General features: G+C 34.4%; 1 protein-coding gene across 1 annotated transcript; it reads right to left on the bottom strand.

Moving 5' to 3' along the window:
- Positions 1–18303: 18303 nt before the first annotated feature.
- LOC148844001 (Kelch repeat-containing F-box family protein) lies at positions 18304–22511 on the bottom strand. Its single transcript, XM_088956484.1, has 2 exons — positions 21778–22511; positions 18304–19645 (listed from the first exon to the last, which is right to left on the bottom strand). The coding sequence occupies exons 1-2, from the start codon at positions 22250–22252 to the stop codon at positions 18675–18677; spliced, it is 1446 nt and encodes a 481-aa protein (XP_088812610.1). The 5' UTR covers positions 22253–22511; the 3' UTR covers positions 18304–18674.
- Positions 22512–22799: the final 288 nt, after the last annotated feature.

Consider the following 22799-nt stretch of genomic DNA (forward strand, 5'->3'; position numbering starts at 1 on the left):
AGAGCAAGTATCAAATTGACATGGGCCAAGTGCTTATGGCCCATGTACATAGCACATCGCATCACATACATCACATGTATGAACATCCACAATTGATCCAATCAATTTAATAATTGTAAAACCCATAATTAAAATTTAAAACCTTTTCATCCCATTTAAAGTCCATAATATTATCAAACAATATCATCTTAGGTATATGGGCCGAACTGGAAAGAGCAGTTCGACCCACATATCATTTATGCTGAATTGGGCTAAAGTAGTTTTAACAAATTAAAATTGGGTTTTACAGAGGTGAACCGAATTGTATTTTGCAATTAGCCATAAAACCCTCGGCGCCCATATGTGAAATTTCAAGGCTATGAATAGCCCATATTGAGCCATAGGTTTGGTCCAATCTAGGTCAAATGGGTTTAGGGTTTGGTATTTAATTCAAGATTCAATTCAAGAAAACGATCTGAAAATGAATCATGGTTGATGGCTGTAAATGACAATCAATAATCAACAAATAAGCATATCAGTGGGTTGTTCGTGTGGATCCAAACCTGCAAGAAAAAGGTTAGTTGCAACTTGCATATTTGATTTCTACAAATCACAGATTGTAGATTTCTCATCTACGCAAGTGTCTTCTTCTCCACGCGAACCAGCTTCTTTTTCCAATGAAATAAAAGCCTAATTTCTCTATTAATTTACATCATAATCAAATCTTATACATCCCATCTAAAAATAAAAAATAATTACTTATAGACCAAGAATGAATAAAATTTAGCAGTCGCACAGATTCATTGTGCCAATAAAAGATTTCAATTTGCACCATATGAACAACCCAAAATTCAAGAAATATAAATAGAACAATTCTAAATATATTGCAGAATAATAAAGATTTAATTTTCAGATCATTCGCCCAAAATTGGGAACCGATTTCCCAGTGAAAATCCCTAATTTGTGCAAACCAAGTAGAACTGATTCTACCTATTTGCGCAGGTTCAAATCAGGTCTGATTTTGGTTCAAGAATGTGAACCTGACTTTGATACCACTGAAGGTATGGGAGATCCATCATATGGATGGCCGAACCCTGTAGGAAGGTTGGGCAAAATTTAAAAAATTTCTTTCTCTCTCATCTGGGATTCGTATTCCCTAATTTAGAAAACTGCATTTTCAATGATCATTCTTGAATCAAAATTGGATCAGATCTGAAACCAAAATGGAAGAGGGATATATCTGATACGAAGTAATAGTAACTCCCAATGTAGGTGTTCACGCCCAAGGAGAAGACCAAAACACGCTTCCACTGAAGATGACATAGTGTATGGTGAAGTAGGATCAGTCGGATAATTCTTCAGCAAAAACCTGAATTCTTTAGTAAGAATCGAACAAGGGCTGGTGAGCACGATTTTAAATTGTTTTCTTCTAGCAAGAAACAATATCAAGAACTTTTTAGTTCAACAGGTGGAAATCGAACTAGGTAGGGGTGGCAAGAACTGGGGATAATTCTACAGGTTGCTGAGTGTGTTTAAACTAGCATTCTTTGGATCAACTTCCTAATCCAATTAGGAGAGAGTTTCTTGACCCAAATCTGATATTTGTATTTGGACTTTTAAATGGATAAGACTTATCTTATCATTCAGCTAATCCTAATCAGGTTATTTGCCCCCTTTTAATTAACGAACTTAAGCCCAGTTCGAAATGGGCTTTAGGCCCATTAATTCACATAGCACACTTACCCTTTAATCTGCTGGTTAAGTTGGCTCTCTTTGTATGGCGTGGGACCCTGACATCTATCTACACATCATCCACATGGGTTCATTCCAGCCTCTGTGACAAGGCCTGGCCGAATTCACTGTAGGACACAGTGAACCCCTGAGTCCATCACCATGGGCTCTTAATGGGCCCAACATTTACACTAAATGGTTTTTGATCCAGCCACCTTATGAAAATCCAAGGACTGTGGGCAAATGCAAGATTAGCCCATCAGGTATTACCTTTAATGGTCTTACACTTAACCTCTCAACCCTTAATGATCAAATACTGTTTGACAAGAGATGACCTTTCCCTTGGCTGTAAGGTACAGTGCTGCACTCTCTACTCACATGGATCCTGTGAATTAAAACTTTTTTGCAAACAATTTGAAATCATAATATATAAGTATATCTCTATATAAATATATTTTGCAAAACCAAATTTCAAACACATTTGGAATCCAATATCGGTAGTTTAGGTTTCCATTGGAGAGTGCATTCCCCAATCATTTAGTTTATCCGACAAAGGGGCTGATCCTATCACTATGATCACCCACTCAGATGAATTCTCGAACTGTCCCAACATACCCAAGTTTTAACCCCCTCTAAGGATCTCATTGATTGGTATATCAAAGACTGTCCAATCCGACACCTAGTGCAGTACCATAATTGAGTCTAGGGATTAGGTGTAACATTCTAGTTTTGCCCATCTATTTCCAATGTCCAAGGCAATACTGGAATTTGGTCCATTCAGGGTTTCAAGAAAACCCACATTGCATGTACCTCAGGTCTCACATTGGAAGTTGAGACAAGCCATCTCAACTAATTTGGCAGCACATCTGTGTCAACCTTGGTAGGATAATTCTCTCAAGATCTATCTAACGACTATGAAAGGGTCAAAAAATTGTTGAAGTTTTTCAACATTTTCCTTTAAAACCAAGATTGCAATGACTATTCATGTCTTCAAAGATGGCATCTGAAATGAGGTGGCACTATGAAAAGCAGGTTGAAGATGAAGTTTCACGACACCCTACTCATTCACCAACATTGAAAAATTTTGATGAATTACATGTTAACTTTGTTTCAGAACCTTTCAATGTTCGACTAGGGTTATGTAGTGATGGATTCAATCCATTTGAAAACATGAGTATTACTTATAGGATGTGGCCTATGCTATTGTTTTTATACAATTTGCCACTGGAAGCGTATGAAGAAGCCATTTATAATTATGTCACTACGTATTCCTGATCCATTTGGACTCGGAATGAATATGGTTGTATATATTTACAACCATTGATTAAGAATTAAAGGAATTATGGTTGAAAGGGATAGAAACTTTTCGAATGCGAGTGGCGTTATTATGGTTTATCAGTTATTTTCCAGCATATGCATACTAATCAAAATGGAGCACTAAAGGGGAGTTAGCATGTCCCACATACAATCAAGAAACTTGTTCCAAATGGTTAGATAGTGGAAAAAAAGTATTTGCTATGTGGGACATAAACGTTTCCTTAATCCAGATCATAGATTTCAATCCGATAAATATCATTTTTCCATATCATCTCTTTTCGGTATCATAGTTGAATCCTATAATAGATAAATTAGATAGATTATGTAAATTATTTTATAGGTTAGCTAAAAACCAAATCAGTACTTTTGGTTCTTAAAAATTCTGGACCTATCAGTTCAATTAATTGGTTTTTTGGTTCAATTTCTTTGGTTATGTTCGTATTTTTTTGGTTTTATTTTGCACCCCTGATAAGATATATATGATTAAATTGACTCCTCCCTCTTCCGGTTGGGTTGAGCTCAACGTGGAAAGAGCAACAAAGGGACAACCTGGCATTGCATCATGAGGAGGTTTGTTTTGAGATTATATTTTTATTAGCATAAAAGGACGTGCTATGCATGTATGCAAGTGAAGCATGATACAACTAATAACAATTAAAGTGGCTCAAGTTACAGAGTCATACATATGTCTAACTCTATTCTTTACATCTGTCAAACTCTATACTATCCTAACTTACTGTATACTTATCATATATATACCTATACACCAATATAATGAAGACCTTTGTACATGTAGAACTCTTAAGATTAACAATATAAAGACAAGTCTAAGCTCACTAATACTTCCAACGTGAGATTAGTAATTTTGGCATTCTATTTTATGGTATCAGAGCATAGGTCGGACTCTTCAACAAACTCAATCATGTCAATTGTATTTGAAAAATCAGGCGCTACTAAAGTCGGTGTTACAACCACCGTTAATCTGAATCTACTAGCAACAACAAGCCACTTAATCTCCATCAAACTAGATTGCATGGACTACTTACTATGGTGATCTTAGTTTGTGGCTACTCTCAAAGGTTTCAAAGCTATAGACTATGTGGATGGTACTATCCAATGCCCACATAAGACAATTGAGAAGGATGGTACTTCTACTATGAATCCTAATTTTTCTTTATGGGAACAATATGACCAATTGCTCCTTAGTTGGATCATTGCTTTTCTCCTAGGAGTTTTGGCCCAGGTTATTGGGTATACAACCTCAAAAGGCATGTGGGATGCCTTGTCAAGATTGTTTCCTTCAAAATCTAGAGCTCGTGTGATGCAACTCAAATTTGAATTAACCCATTTGGAAAAAATGAATCAATCAATGGTTGATTATCTAGAAAAGGCTCATATGATCTTTGACAACCTTATCTCTGTTGGTGAAATAATCGTGGACTCTAAACTGATTTAGTTTGTGCTGGAAAAAATTGGCCCAGACTATGAATCTCTTGTTACTATACTTTTTCTAAAGGGAGAAGATTTATCATTTGATGACATACATGACATTCTTCCCAATCATGAGATTCAAATGCAGCACACCAATATTTTGTTTGATTCCATGTCTCATAGGCTAATGTTGTAGTCCAGAAGCAGCCACAATCAGCCTCAATCATTCAAAATTGATGACTACAAGTCTAAGCCAATGCCACGTGAGCAAAAATGTAAGAAACCTAATCCTTATCAAGGGGTTAAGTGCTAGATATATCAAAAGTTAAATCATACAACTTACAACTTATAGCTTACAACTTACAATTGGTACCCAGATTCTGGTGCAAGCCACCACATTATTGTAGACTTGGCAAATCTCCATCTTCAATCTGAATATATCGGACCAGATCAAATAACTATTGGCAATGGAGAAGGTCTATCTATTTCCCATGGAGTAATGTATGAGGATCTTCTCCTGTGGATTCAATTAATGGATTTAGGTACTATATTGTTTTCGTTGATGGCTTTAGCAAATATCAGTGGATTTTTCCTCTTGTTCACAGATTAGATGCTCTTCCTACGTTCATCAAATTTAAACAACAAGTTGAAAATCTCTTCAATGCTAAAATTAATTGTCTTCAAACTGATGGTGGGGAGAATTCAAAAAGTTTCATTCTTACCTTGAGTTATGTGACATTTCTCATCGACTCTTATGTCCACATATGCAAGAGCAAAATGGGATGGCTAAAAGATGCCATTGCCAAATTGTTGAAACAAGATTGACATTATTAGCAAAGTTCTCAATGCCTCAGGATTACTAGTGGGAGGCCTTTCATGCAGTAACATTTTTCGCTAATAGACTTCCAACACCAATGCTCAACATGTATTCACCATTTGAATTGTTGTTCAAATGTAAGCCTGATTATGAGTTCTTAAAGGTTTTTGGGTGCTTATGCTTTTCATTTCTTTGTCCCTATGTTCGTAATAAACTTGACTTTCGTTGATTGGCTTGTGTGTTCTTGGGATACTATAATAACTATAAAAGATATCGATGCTTACATTTTCCCTCTCAACGTGTATTTACATCCTGGCATATCCTATTTGATGAAAATGTGTTTTCATTTGAAGCTTATGAGCCCAAACAACAATCTTCACCTCCACAGTTTTCTCTTGGACCGCCTCCTATGATTAGTTGTATCTCTTCAATGTCGTGTTCAACTGCTACTACTGCTACTCCTATTACACATTCTGTTGATCCACCAGCATCTTCATCACCCTCATCGGCATCACATGACTTGGTTCAACCATGCAAAACTCCTACAGATTTTATTTTACCTCCTTCAACTAAACAAGAAACCAACACTAGTGAGTTGTTTTCTCCCTCTACTAATGATGCTCAGGTGTTTCCCTCCTCTTCTCCTCTAAACTGTCATCCTATGGCAAGCAACTATGTAGTCTGAACTTGATGCCTTGCAACGCAACCAGACTTGGATGTTGGTACCACCTCCACCTAACATTAATTTGGTTGGATGGAATTGGGTTTCTTGCATTAAGCAAAACTTAGATGGCAGCATTAGTCGCTATAAAGTGAGGCTAGTTGCTTAGGGATTTCATCAATGTCTTGGCATCGACTATATAGAGACACTTAGCCCTGTTATCAAGCCTACGACCATATGCACTGTTCTAAGTATTGCTCCCTCGAGATGATGGATTCTTAAGTAGTTAGATGTACATAATACATTTCTCCATGGAGATCTTGAGGAGGATGCATATATGAAGCAACCTCTCAGTTTTGTGGACCCAATTCATCCTACCCATGTGTGTCATTTGTGCAAGTCACTATATGGCCTAAAACAAGCCCTTCAAGCTTTGTATCCTAAGCTAAGTACTTTTTTACTTAATGCTGATTTCAAGATGTCACTCTTTGATTCATCTCTCTTCATAAGGCATTCACTTGAAGGTACCGTCTTTATTTTGATATATGTTGACGACATCATTGTGACTGGATCATCTATTGAGGTTGTACAACTTATCATATTCATCGTATGAACAGTGCCTTTGTAGTTAAAGACTTCGGTCCACTACACTTTTTCCTTGGTGTTGATGTCACTCCTAACAAAACAGATTTGATATTATCACAACGTCAATACATCATTGACTTCCTACGTTGCACTTCACTAGACGGGGTGAAACCTATGTCCATACCAATGGCTTCCACCACCAAGCTATCCAAACATTCTGGAGAGTCTCTCTCTAATCCTGCCACTTTTCATAGTATTGTTGGTGCTTTATAGTATTTGACTTTAACTAGACATTTGCCTTCTCTATCAACAAAGTCTGGCAATTCCTTCATTGGACCACTTTGGATTGTGGTTGTCTCCTTCTACATCACTTGACCTCCATGCCTTTTCCAACACAAATTGGGCCAGATGTCCTGATGATAGATGATCCCATGGTGGTTTTTGTGTCTTTATGGGTTTCGATCTTATTTATTGGTCTTCTTGAAAGCATGCTATAGTCTTTCGCTCTAGCACTTAATTGGAATACAAAAGCCTTGCTTGCGTTACATCAGAACTGATTTGGATGCAAACACTTCTTCATGAATTGGGTTCTTTATCCACTCCCTCTCCCACCTTATGGTGTGATAATCTTAGTGTGACCTATCTTATAGAAAATCCAACTTTCCATGCTCGCACCAAACATATTGAAATTGATTATCATTTTGTGAGAGAGCGGGTTGCTAAAAAAGAGCTCAATGCTCATTTAATTTCCAGTCATGACCAGGTGGCTCGCATCTTTACTAAGCCCCTCTCTCTTGATCGATTCAGCATGCTATGTGACAAGTTGAATGTTGTTTCCACCCCCATCAACTTGAGGGGGGATGATTATCAGTTGAAGTGGTTCAAGTGACAGGGTCATAATTTTGTCCAATTCTATCCTATACATCTTTCAAACTCTATTTTGTCCTAACTTATTGTATACTTATCCTATACATACATGTACACCAATATAATGAAGACCGTTGTACACGTAGAACTCTTAAGATTCACAATATAAATACAAGTCTAAACTCACCAATATTATCAATGTGAGATTATTAATTTTGGTGTTCTATTTTAAATCAAAGGGTAAAAAGAGGAAAAAGACATTTACATTTTTCTTTTTTTTTTTCCTTTAAGGCTGCATTTGGAAACAATGCAAATAAGTGTGAATGCAAATATGTAGAGTGTAAAACAGTTCATATAAATTGCAAAATTGGGTTAGTTTTGCACTAACAAACTTACCTTCTTACTAAATAGGCTTTTATTTGTAATGGATGCAAACATGAATTCCAATAAAGCATATGCTTTTTTGTTTTTTGTTTTTTTATAAAAAACCCCACTTGAATGCAAATTTACTTATTTTTTATTGATGTACTTTTACATCTTATTATCAATGTAAATATGCATTGGTCTGTCATTTGTCAATACATAAATATAATGTTGACAAACACAGACAAAAGTGAACTAGAGTGCAAATTTACCCTAAACCGGGATTTACACTCCATTTGCATTGTTTCCAAATGCAGCCTAAATGCCTGTATGTTAAGATTGAAGAATTAAAATATTTGGATTACCATCGTTTACAAGCATTAACATAAGCATTAACAGGATAGTACTAAAATATTCTGGTTGAACTCATACGGTATACTCGTGAAGCAAAAGCAAGTATTTGATAAATATAAATATATTGATTCTAATTGATATTAGGTTACATTTAATTTGCAAGAATAAGGGTCTGAAATCAGAAGTGGAATGGCCCATTTAGCTACCAACTATTCAGTTGGTTGTAATCTGAATCTGATTCTCATTCCTGCTGGAATGGCATTTCATGATCCCCCATCTGAGGGAATTGTCATTCCCTACCCCTCTCTTGGGAATGAAAATCCATTTCAACTGATTATAATTCCAATTTCAATTCCCATCTGAACCAAATAAGTGGGAGAATAGACCATTCATATTCTAATTACCACTTGATTCCAACTACGAACCAAATGGACCCTGAATTAATCTTTTATAATTTTCAGGAAAAAATTATACTGCTGATAAATATGATACTAGAAGAGTTTTGACCCATCAAACTGCCCCATGAATTTTGATTAATCCCACCTGATTGCTAGCATTTTAATGATATTGGTTGATTGGTTACAATATCATATTCGCATCCTTATTTTTATTTATTGCTTATCAAACTTTCCACATTCTCATTAATATAACGATTTTAAGAACTTTCCTTTTCAGAAAGAAGCTACAATTAAAGAGAAATGGCAAAATGTATATTATTAGGTATGAAAAGATCAACACTGACAACTGTATACTCAATTTTGTTGGTACATATGAGGTGTTGAGAGTAAGAGGTTCAAGTGATAAATGCTCAATCAGATGAAGTTAGAATATGGATTAATATTTTTAAAAAATGACCTGAAAATGAAATTATTTTTTTCCCTCTGGGTGGATCAATAGTTCAACATTACCGATCAAATGGATCAATACGTGAGATGATAAATCAAATAAGAAAATGTAAAAGATTAGATAAAATGCAGAAAAAATTAGCACTGTGGTCTAGTTAGGCCAGGTGGTGGATCGACCAGTCCATCTGGTCAAGTCAACCCTAAGTTGAAAGCATTGTATGAATCTTTCCACATGGAAAAATCTACAATGCCGAAAGATATGATACCGGAAAGTTTTTGACCAATCACAATTCTCGTGAATTTTGATGAAAATCCAATTGATTAGTTATCACTTTTATGATGTTGAATAGTTAGTTGGAAATTTTTTTATCACATCTTTTCGACATCATAATCAAACTCTTTTTTGATATAGAAATCATTTATTGGTTTCTATATTAAGCACCAATCTCTTGCCCTTTGCATGCCCATCTTTTATTTATTTTTGGTTGGGTGGGGGTGGGGGTATTACATGAGGTCACCTTGCATCATATGTTTGAACATGGAGGATCAAGTGGCTGTTCGGCAAGTTTTTTAAGTAGATCATTTGACAGCTCAACAAACCAAAAGACTTACTGAGCTTTTGAGGTTATCTTTAAAGATCAAGACTGTTTGGCAAGTATATTGGTAGGCTATTAAAAACAAATGAAAAGAGATAAAAAAATATATATATATCATCCGTTTCAGCCTTCTTATCTTCTGGTCTACTTGTTTCTCTATTATCAAACGAAAAGAGATAAAAATTTGATATTCCCATCTTTCAAAATAGGGAAAATTCCCGACCAGTACTCTATACTCTCGCTTGAGTGACAATTTGGTAGCCGAACTTTAAAATGTGACAATCTAGTATCCAAACTTTCAAAATGTGACAATCAGTACCTGAACTTTCAAAATGTGACAATCTAGCACCTGTCGTTAACTAATTCGTTAATCAGCCGTTAAGTGACATTTGAAAAGTCAAAATTGCCCTTTGAATGTCATTTAATTCTCTTTATCAACCATCCAAACATTGACAAAAAACTGAACAATCCCAAATACTAGCCTCTTCTATTCAGAAAAGTTGGTGACTATTTAAAAGAATCTAGAATTTGGGACGACTCATTTTATTGTCAATGTTTGGATGGCTGATAAAGAGAATTCAATGGCATTCTTAGGGAATTTTTGACTTTTCAAGTGTCACTTAACAGTTGATTGACAAACTGGTTAACGACAGATATTGGATTGTCACATTTTGAAAGTTTGGGTACTGGATTGTCACATTTTGAAAATTCGAATACTAGATTGTTGCATTTTAAAGTTCGGGGACCAAATTGTCACTCAAAGCAAAGTATAGAATACTGATAAGGAATTTTCCCTTCAAAGTATCAAAAGACCACATGAAAAGACTTGCTAAACAGCACCTTTTAACCTTCATTATTACATCATATAATTTATTACTACTCCTTTTCTAGAACATAAAGTTGGGGGTAGTTTTTCTCTTTTGAAAAATTCTGAAGTGACTATTGTGGAGATCGGCTTCAGTCAGAGAAAAATCGGTTCGAACAGTTTTTATAGCCTTGCATCGGAAATATCTCCATACTTCTATACTTTATTTCATGGAGAGATATTCCCAATGCAAGTTTATGATGGCTGTTCGAATGGACTTTGCTTGACCGAATCCTGTTTAACTCTTGGGAGCATACTGAGCCAAGGGTGGCCATGGACATGATAACCTTTGTTTTGAATTCAAAATGTGAGGATCTATTTTTTATTTCATTGCTAACGTGTTTGTGTTTCATTAGAAGTTGGCTCGAGACCACCATGCCCACAACAGATGTGAGGTTCAAAAGATGGTTTGATACAGCCAGTCATGACGTTTTTCGTCGTCTTATTCCTCTCAAGACAACGTTGGTTGGTTACTTGTCCATAGGGCGAACTCAATTCGATTTGATTAGGAAATATGCAATTTCCAAATCTATCCGGATCCTATATTGCGTTTTTACACATTTTGAAAGCCCTAAAAGTCATTGATTTTAGTTGGAAGTTGGTTTATAAGTTGTAAGGTATTATTTTTTCCATTAGTATAAAAGAAGGAAAACAAAACCAAAATTTACATGAAAAGAAAATTTAAATTACAAAAAATACCTATAAGGGCATCATGATCCAAACCCAAACCCGACTTATGTTAAAGAATCAAAACTCTATCAAGGAAAAGAAAATTTGCATTGTTTGGAAGGTCAGAAATGACATCCGCGAACTAGACAAGCTAAGAATTGTGTCTGGATCTCTTTATCTGTCCTCATCATGCTCTTTCGTCTCCTGGCTTGTGATATCAGCCTCGCCTTGAAAAGTCATATTCGCTTTAGAACTTAAAGAGGAAATTATGGATTGTTATCTGCTAGATGAGAAAAGTAATACACAAAATATTTGGGAAGAGAGAGGAGAGAGATAACATTCATATAACTCGACTCATCTAGAATGTTTTCATTAGAATATGGTTAAGAGCTCTCTCATTGAGTGAACCATGAGAATCCCTAAGGCCCATTTTGTTTGTAGTGCAAATTTCATTAGGCAGAGTGTAAATTCTTGTTTATTTTTGCTTTAGATTTGACTTATTTGTTTGTGAGAAATAAAATAAGAAAAAAATAGATGTAATCCCACCTTATACCTTATATGAAAGAGAATGGAGGTAGAATGAGGATTATTTGTTTGGAAGGAGGTAGGAAATACAATAATGTGATCCTAATTTTACCTAAGAGAGAATTGAGGTAGTGGGAAGGCGGCACAAATTTTGTACCACCAACAATGCAAATAAGATAATATATAAACTTTGTATGAGATAAGAATGTAAACCATAATTACAAATAAATGGGTACAAAGTTTGTATTTGGTTCAAATTTGTACTACAAACAAATAGAGCCCACCTGTTCACCACTAATTGGTTATCTGAATTCTTGAGCCAATACCCAATAATTGATGAACAGATGGGAACTCAATGGTCTTACCCATGAGAGCGTGCCCATGAGCTCACCACGGTCCACGAGGAAGAGTGTTATCTCGAAAGAGGAATCGTCAAATTGACAACGTGAGCATGACCCCCACTCTCTCTCTCTCATTATCTCTTTTATTCGCTAATTCTCAGCAATCTGGATAAGGCTTAGAAGACGATGATGTCCGTCTAAGTGGTGATGGCGGTGGTGCTTAATTAGTAGTCCTGGAGATGGTGACGGTTTTTCAACTGAGCATTTTGTTTTATACTATCTAGGGATTGGCTGGATTAGGTCGGTTTAGGTTGGGCTCGAGTGATTTTGGTTGATCTAACTTATCTTATCTTTTTTTTTTTTTTTTGTTAAATGTATTTATTTCCCAGATTTTAAGGATTCATGTTAATTCAACTAGTATATGGGCACGTTACACGTGCTATTAAGCACATGTGCAAATAAAGGTAAAAATCAAATTTAACTTTTTATGACTCCACCAAAACTATAACAAATATCTACTTTAATTATATAGTATAAATATTAAGGCGGGTCTGTTTAGTTTGCAAGAATAGAAGTTTGGAATCTAAATTTCATTCTCATTTAAAATAAAATCTCATTCCAGTTGATTCCGATTCTTTTCTGAATGGGAATAGTCCATTTTAATTCCGATTCCGATTCTGATTCCAACTATGAATCAAAAGGACCCTAACATTAATATGCACAAAAGAACATAATTATCATGTTTTAGAAAATATGTCTTTAAATTAAATCTTTTGGCATACAATATTATGCATAGTTGCATATAGATAAATATAGATAAATAAGTACGCAGTATATCCATAAAAATATAAATATTTGGAACAAAAAATACATAAATACATAAATATATGCATTTATGATATATAGATGAATTGTTGTATATGCATACATGCATAAATAATTAAGTACTTAATTACATGTGCAAATACATATTTATATAATATATATTTATATATGCAAATATGAAGTTGAGTTGGATTTGGTTGGGTCAGCTGGTTGGTCAAGGTTCAACCCTAACCCAATCAAAAATCAAGTTGGATTCATGCTTTTTAACCCTAACCCCAACCCCAAATTCAACCCAACCCTAATTTTTCGAGCTGGGTTCAGATTGGATTTAGGCTAACCTGGCTCAAATTGCAACCTTGTTTATCAATGGCATCTAGTTATCCAGATCCAAATTTAAATTTTGATTTAGTTAGATGGGCTATGGTTTCGTTTGTAATCGGGTTAGATCTAGATTCACCTTATCCAATCCAATTGGCATCTGCATCCAATCGATAGGTATTAGTTTTTAGGGCCACCAAAATGGTAAATGCTGAGAGTCACGGTCGTATCAAGGTTGAAAATCTGGCTATAAGATTTTGGGTTTGATTATGATACCAGAAAGACATGATATCAAAAAAGTTTACATCCAATCAAAGTGACTGATCAGGTGGTATTAATCAAAATTCATGGTGGTGCTTTGATTGGTTAAAACTTTTCTAGTATCATGTGTTCTTCTGGTATCATAAACTTTCCCCTTTTCTGGATTGAAATGTTTTTAGAGTTCATTTACGATGCATTTACTAATATCAGTTGATTGTTGAATCCAAATCTCAACCAATCACATTAAAGTCTGTTTACATTTCGCTAGCACGTCTAATAATGCATACTTACCATTATATTCAAGCAATTATATCTTTTATTGCACAGTACAACGCATGCACCATAAATTTTGCCATGTTTTTATTATATTGATTTAAAGATAAAACTTCATTTTCCTTGTCATTTACATCAAAACAAATTAGAAGAGACAAAAAACAAAGCTTTCATTGTAAAAAGGCAAAATATTCTCTAGGCTGTGTTTGATTTCACAAAAACAAGAGAGACAGAAAATTGAAAGAAAGTTCTTCCTCAACCTCCCATTTCTCTCTTATTTTCTATCAAACCAAGCAGTCTAAAATAGGAGTTGAGATCTTCGAAAGCAAAAACTTTCAGAGCACGGCATCCAGCTGCACATTGGAAAAAGAATTCTTAAATTTTTGCTTCAAGAATAGGATTACTTCTTGGCACTGTGAATCTTCTATCCACAAACTCTTCCCACATCCCTACCCATTAAATACTACAAGCCCAACCGACAAGGCACAATCCCATGTAATGTATTGAGAACATTTCCCCATAATTAACAAATGGAGATAATCCCAATTTGTGCCTACAATGTCCTGTTAATGTGGTAGGGACGTGGGAAGTTTGGATAAAGATATTCTCAATCTTCTATCTACATAGGCTTGTTCATGGGATGGATAACCCAATAGACTGGCCCGGTCCATCTTAATCAGGTTTGGATAAAATTTTAGGCCCGTGGATTCAAGTTTAAGCTTTTCTAAATAAGCCTGGCCTGAACCCAAACCTAGCCCGATAATATTAAATATATAAAATAATACATGATTAATAATAAGTTATTATATATATATATTAAATATATAAAATATTATATAATATAATATATAATTTATATGTTATAAAATACCTATCAAAGTTAGGTTTGGACTCAAAATCTAATTCGACAGTTGGGTGAACGGTTATTGCGTTCAGCACTTCACCTAATCCTTACTCTCTTGTACGGTGTGTTGTTGCAAACCTGCCTAACACAAAGCGACATTTTATAGTGCCCGATCTTCCGGTAAAATAATACTCGATGCCCATTGTTGCTAACATTATATGGTGCCGCCATCTGTCCCCAACACAAGGAACATCTCCACATGTCTAAGAACTAATTGTACTGTTTTATTTATTTATTTTGGAGAAAATGATGTTGGGTGAGCTACTTCACCATGATACATCAATTTCATTCAGTCCCCTGATTTCCCTTTTGTCGAAAGAATATCGAGTGTAATTCACACACCCACAGTATAACGTGCCTTTCTCAGAAACGGTTTTTTTTTTTTTGGCAGTGGTTCGGAGAAAATGGTGTGTGGGTGATTGGCGGTTCGCCCACTCAAGTCTGTAGGTTGCTGGCCAAGGCAATAGTTTTTGGTATGGTTTTCGAACCGCCGTTGACTTGGATGGTCGGATTGTTTGGCCTGAGAATTATCCAGGAAATCGGTTATATTTTACTCCAAACCCAGTTTCTGGTAAAAACTATTGAATTAGTTAACAACCTATTGACCTGAGCAATCAAATTGTCGACCTGTTCAATGTTTTTTTACCATTTTTTATTTTTAATTATTTTTTTATTTTTAATTTTTTGTCAGAATGGGCCATCCATTCAAATCGAATAATAAAACCGTCAACCCAAAAACTGGTGGCCAGAACGATTCCATTTCCAGGTCGTTTTTTAAAACCATGGTTTTGGATGACAAAAAAGCCAGATTTAGTTTAAGTGAATGACATTAGATTTGTTGATGCAAAATGTTCAGAGAAGACAGATAATACAAGGAAATATTTCTTAACCACATACATCAATATCCTTAAATCTTCTTGCAGACTTTTCTTTTGGAATATATCTATTGGGGTTTCCTCTAGAAATCCCAAACTAAATAAATAGATAATAATTCGTTCTTTGTTTTTATAATGGAACAATATAGATTGATAGATGGGTAATGTTTCAGATTGTAAGCTTGTAATTTGTTAGTTAAATGGCATACTTAGGTCAGAAGAGAGAAATTGAATAATGTTTTAAGACGGTCAACATGAACGATGAGGCTCCTTTGTTTGTATTAGTACAAATCTATATTATTTAAAAAAGCACGAATAGTCTCAAGGATATTTCTGAAATTTTTACAGGACAAAATTTACTACTTCATATTTAAATTTATTGATAAAAAAATGAGAGTAAATAGGGTAATTGGTTATTGATATTAAATGAGTTGAAAATATGTAATTTTAAGATATTCGATGCATTCAATTCCCTCTCATTAAACCCAACATTTAAGGTATTAACTTGCATTCACCTTCATTAAATCATATGTTTAAGCCATTTTTGTTTCTTCTCATCATTAAATTTTATTAATTAAATCCATACATAATAAATTAATAATTCTAATAACAAGTTTTCATCTAGGTGATGCTAAAAAGTTAAACCATTTTAGGTCAAATGGATTAATTCATGTTGCCATAATCAAATAATAAAATGAAAAATAATATATATAGAAATTAAAAAATTGGGAACATTTTTAGCATCATATATTTGGCATATTAAATAATAATAAGTATGATAAATAAGAAATGTTATTATTAATGGTGGAAATGGAATGTAAAATTTAAAATCAATTGAAAATAAACTATTTTCCTATTATCTCTCATTAAATCTATTAATTAAATCCACAACATTAATTTTAATAGTATAAAAACAAATATTTTGAAAAATAATTTAAAAACAAAATCATTTTCTTCTCTCCCGGTGGTGGATAAGCAATTCAACCATTTGGAATCAAATGGTTTAATAAATAAATCCATAATTGAATAATAAAAAATTAAAATAAATAAAATATATAATACAAAAAATAAAAAGAATTGGGCATATCTCTAATACTGTATATTCGTTATACTAAGCAAAAATAAGTATGAAATATAAGAAGTTTTTTTATTAATGATGAAAATGGAATGCTAAATTTAAAATCAACCTAGAAATGAAATGATATCATAGTCAAATAATATTTTTTTAAAAATAGAAAAAAAATTAAAAATTAAAAAATAGAAAAAAATTTTGGCGCATATCTAATGTTATATATTTATAAAAAATAAAAATTGGATACATCTCTAATATTATACATTCATTATATTGACTAAAAATAAGTATTATACATAAGAAATAACTTTATCAATGATGAAAATGTAATACAAAATTTAATGTCAACCTAAAAATCAAATTGTTTTCCTTTTTAGGTGGTGGGTTAGTGGATTAATTGATGATATGATAATTAAATAATAAATCTTTAAAATATAAAAAAAAAGTACAAGTAATCAAAACAATATATAGAAAATTATATATTAATTATGTCAAACAAAACTTAAGTGATGATAAGTAAAAATCATTTATATAATATGGATGAACTATATAATTTAAAATTGATCCAAAAGCAAAACTATTTTCTTATATAAATGGTGGGTCAATCATCTAACTTTTCAAAGGTCATGATGTCATAATCGAATAATAAATATTTAAAAAAGATATAACATAAAACCAATGAAAAAAAATAGAGAATTTTGTCAAAAACATTGCAAACATTTCCAATGTTATATATTTATCACACTAAATAAAAATAATTGTTAAAATATATGACAAAAATGGAATACAAAATTTAATTGTTAAAAATAATAATTGTTGTTATTGTAATTTAAAGTTTCTCGAGCAATACACATGCACATTTACTACAAGCATTTAAGTTTATTTTTAATCATATTATTACTTTTACTAATTTTCAATTTCTATTTTAATTATAATATATCTAAAGTTCAAGTAATTAATATGAAAAAAAAAATCTCCCATGCTATTACTAATGCATGGAAGTGAAAATAAGAGTCTACATTTGTGGCCCACGTTTGCTTCGAATGTTACTTCACTTTGCTTTGGGTTCCTGATAATTTATGTGCATTTTAAAAAAATAGAACAAAGTGAAACCCAGAACCAAGGTAAACCAGAAGTTACAATCAATTTACTCATATCCTCGTACTTTTGAACCAGTGTAAATAAATTTGCAACTGGACTATGCCATATAACCTAAACCTAGTAGTTCCAACCAGAACAGCTCTGGGATTTAGGAGGTTACTGCACAACATTTACCAGACCAGACTTCACCATTTAAGGAGGTGTTTGGTACAGTGGTGTTGCATTGTTGTTATAGTTTGGGTTGATCAATATAAATTCGTAAGAAATATATGTTGAAACACATTTATGGTTGATTATAAAAATGCATGTGGTTGAATAATCATTACCATTTATGATTGAAACGCCAGATTTAACATTTTAGGTAAAAACAGCATTTTGTATTGATCAATTCAAAATGTTTCCAAAACATTTCAGATAGAAAAATCTCACACAAATTTGTATTGATCATTCCATAACACAACAGTAACACAACACCACTGTGCCCTAATTCATTCACTCGTCTTGAATCAAACTCGAGACCAGTTGCATTAAGAGTAGGAAACAAAAATGAAATTAAATACAAGACAGTTGGGCTTCTGCAAACCTCTTACACTCTTTTAGTGGATTGTCATAATTCCATTATTGTCGGATGCATTTGTCATATTAGCAGAAAACAAGAACCTGAGAATAGAGGTTGGACCCACCTCAAAAATTCTGACTGATGGGGAAGAAATACTTCAACATGAATGTAGATTAAGTAACAGAACTCTACTAATTCTGAATATTTCAATTCTCAAGTCCTGGAAGATTCGATATGCCATGAAGAGTACCAAGTGGACTGCGGGTACATCATTGAAGTGAGATCCTTTACAAAAGATTACACTATAGAAAGCCTTTAAAAAAGGCCAGTTCATCTACTGTACATAATCTAGGGTCAGACCCATCTCAGGCTCAACATGTTCATGGACAAAATCTAAATCATCAGGACTCTGATCTGAAAAATGATCCAGAAACGATGGCCTTAATCCTATCATCAACAACACAATAGATCTATTATTCACAGAAGACTTTGAAAACAGGGATAGCCTTTATGTTCAATTCATCTTCAGTAAATAACCTTCTAGAAATGAAGCACAATTTCCACAAGATAAAGCTCCCCATCAAATCTCAACCCAGACGCTTCAGCAGGCTGAAGCAACCCATCCACCATTCCACCAAACATAAATACATAGCGCCCAGAACGATCTGCACAGGCACGATGGAATGATCTGGAATTCAGTTGACGACCCTCAGCCTTCAACCTCTTCCACATTTTCCTTGATGATATCTTAGAGTTCAGTGTAAAGGAACACATTTCTATAGAAGGTATAGCACAAATGTCTAATACCCAAAAGTCGTCTTTCCTATGCCTATATGAATCTTCTCCTCCAAAAATAAGTACTTTACCCCCTAAGATGAGGGTAGCTGAATGACCCACCCGTGGAAGGGGCACACCTTGTGGTATGTTAAATGATTCATATATTAACTGAACCCACCTTGGATGCTCCTCTGCAATATCTAATAGCCAAATATCATTGAGAACCTCATAACCAGTACCCCTTCCTCCAAACAGAACCATGCGAGTCCCTCCAACACAGGTTAGCGTGTGCCCCGAGCGAGCTGGTGGTGACATATGGGCTATGACCTCATGCCATGTTGCAGATCTTGCCCCATCAGATATATCCAACAGCCACATATCACTCAATCTTAGACCATCTAGCCCAATACCTCCATGGATGACCATCTTCTTGTCATCAATACAGCATTCAGCATGTGCTCCACGAGGGGGAGGTGCGAGAGGACCTACATCAAGAAGTCTCCATGACAATTTGATTCCATCTATTTCATTGCACATGATTTGCCCCATCCATGTGTCATTCTGACGGATCCCATGATCATTGATCCCACCAAAGAGGACAAGATAATCGCCAACAACAGAACATGTCTGTCCAAAACGTCCACTTGGAGTGCCTGAATTGATCTTCTGCCACCTTGGGATCCTCCTGAAGTCACTGCCTATGTATGCCACCCATGTGTCATCAAGATGGCGTCCTACGTAACAAGATAGTACTAAGGTTAAAGAAATAAAAAGAAGGTGGAAAAGCAATCATCACAAACAGTTCACAAATAGGTTTAAGCAATAGACAAAAATAGAAATATCTTACTGCTCTGGAAATGTCTCAAATATACAATTCACCTAGTTCAAGTTCTTTGATTGTCTAGCACGGTTTTGTGTGTAGAGATGCAAAAGAAGTGAGCCTAGAACATTTGATCAAGCTGAATTTGTTCACAGCTTCGCCTTATTTGGAATTGTAGCAAGGCTTCCGCAATTACAATTCATCAACAAATCGGGACTTTGCAACTCAATTAATTTGTGCAAACAATTTGAAAATTTTTGAAAAGCTTGGAAGTGTTAGACAACCAAGGAACAAGAGAGAAAATCCAGAAATTGATTTTAGAAAGTTGAATCACTTCTCTAGCAGTATACAATCATGCAAGAAATGGTGAAAAGACTCCATATATATGGTAGTGGTTATTGTATCAAATTACAGAAGTACCAAAGTAAAACCTTTGAGTGGATTTGAAGACAGTTAATAAAAGACTTGATGTATTTCTATGTAATGATATAAACACTTGTTGAAATACCTTTAAATGGAATGAATCTGTGATATAATTTAGACAGCTTATATTTCAGTTTATAGAAAAATAGTGAGAATGGGGACTTATTTTGGAGGGGGCGGTGCTCTGATATGGAAAAACATTCAACAAATGCTCAACCTTGGAAAAAGTTTAAATTTCCCATGCTTCAACCACAAAACTAGCTACTTGAGCCAATTAACCTGACTACATCAAACCAATTGTTTAATGGTAAGAGTTCCCTGTGCTCAATTTGCTCAATAATGCCACAAAATTTTCCATCACAGGGTTGTTCTTGTTGATATTGGCTACATTTCGGCTGATTTAATTTCTAAAAGAATAAAGAATAACTAGGAAATTGGAAATCCTTCCCAAAAACTGTCAATAGAACCCAAGGAAATTTTACAATTCTGCACAGCCTGGCTCTGTCATACTAATATAATTGCTAGAAAGACTAACTAGGAAATTCAAAAGACTTCTCAACGCCTCCCATTATCACCCAAGGAACCTTAAAAATTCTATATGTTTTTTTTTTTTAATTCTACATGTACCCCAAAAGCTAGCTCCCAAAGCCTGCCATTGTTATACTTATATATGTTTTTACAGGGATTTCTGCAATTAAGTATGCCAATCTAAGATTCCATTTTTATGTAAAAATTCAATCTGCAGCAAGTGATGTAAATGGAAAAGGAGAAAAACTAATATAAATATGGACACAGGAACAAAAAAGAACATTGAGGAATATTTGCATGTTGCATCAATTTTCCCCCTTTTCTTTTCCCTCTTTTTTCAAGGACATTATCATCTGCATAATGCAAAAAAACAAAAAAAATTAATGGTTGGGGAGCTCTTTGCTAATATCTAGAACTATGACACTGGTGACTGAATCCACCAAAATACAACTTTCAAGTTTTCAAATCAGAGATAGGCCCATTCTCACATATAACCTCTTCCAAGAGTGTTATAGAGACATTAACCAAAATCTGATGTTGTCCAAAAGTTCATGAGTATACATGGAAATTGACAAAAGGAGAACCACTTACACTACAAAAAGCAAGGGCTAGGAACAATAACTGTAATAAACAATTTAGAATAATAGTTCAAGCAGCTGAAATAAACTACAAGAAATTAAAAACCACTAAAGGGCCAATGAATATGCAATCAGGTTACCATATATAATATAATAAATCACATAAAATCCAAGAGATGAACATTCAAAAAACAAGGATTCAAATCCAAAATGTCCAACTCTTAAGATGGGTATCCCAGAAATGGGGTTTAATTTGGTCCAAATATCTTGGATGGCTATCTACCATAACATAAGTATAGAAGTAGTTGCAATAATAGCTGGGAAAATATTAAGCAGATAACCAAACTCATAAGGAGGAGATATTCATAGAGATAGAGAAAAAACATTAAAAAACACAAAATAAATGTTGGCTCCCTAGAGATAATTAACTAAAAGGACCCACAGAAAAAACCCGAAGCAAAAAAAACCAGTGAAAACCCAAAAACCTAAAACCAGGAGTATTAAGAAGAAATATGACCTCCCTCACAACCTCCACCAAACAGAACCAAGCAATCTGAGACGAAATTGAGCGAGTGAGAAGCTCTTGGGCTTGGAAACATCCCATCATCTGAACCAGACAATCTACGACAAGAGATAGAACTCGATTGAGAGACCTGCTGATAGATCTTTCTCCATGGGAACTGCTTTATCTCTGCAGAAGCCAAGAGGGCATCAACATGGCTGTTGCCCCAGTCTCTCCTGCAGATGGACTCCCAGAGAGTGTCAGAGGAGGCCAGAGACTTGAATCTTTTGCAAGTCATGGCGAAGGAGAGGATCGAATCTATGGGGAGAAGAAGAAGAATTGAGATGAGATGGTCATGGGCTATGTGGGTTATGAAGGATTTGTTGTTATTGTTGCTGCTGCGGCTGGTGTTGTCGTTTTGGTTACTGTCCTTGCTGCAGTTATCTGCCATTGAAGAAGCTACCTCTGCTGATTGCAAATTTGCAATCATCTAAGACCAGGTTTCCCTATTATTTGTTTTTTCTTTTATGACGATGGTTGTGGTGTGGTGATAGTCTGATAGAACCAGTGATGATGGAGAAGAGAAGAAATGGAGAGAGAGAGAGGACGAGAGCAAGGGTGGGTTGTTTGGTCCTTGAGTTTGGATGTTCTCAGGGTGGCCAATTGGATGCGCAATGAAAATAGAATCTAGTAGCCGAAAGGGCCCATGGTTGTACTGCTGGAATGCGTCTATCTATTCATGGGCAAACAATATGCCCTTCTCTTCTGCGAATTTCATAAAAAGTCCTAGACATTGCCAACTGAGCCAGATCATTTTGAGTCCAGCATATAAATTATTGTTGAATTATATACATAGCCATTTCGATTGCCCTCCAGAAGTTGAACCTTTGGTGAAAGTGATCAATTTTACAAAATTTTTACTTTTATTAATTAACTTTTAATTTTTATTAATAGATAAGTAAATGAATAATTTTAATGTTTTCATTTTTTTGTTAAAATTTTAGCTTTTAATTGTTAATATAAAAATAATTATATCC

The sequence above is a fragment of the Nelumbo lutea genome, chromosome 8, assembly GCF_056320005.1.
Source record: "Nelumbo lutea isolate HS-2025 chromosome 8, American lotus-T2T, whole genome shotgun sequence".
Taxonomy (NCBI): domain Eukaryota; kingdom Viridiplantae; phylum Streptophyta; class Magnoliopsida; order Proteales; family Nelumbonaceae; genus Nelumbo; species Nelumbo lutea.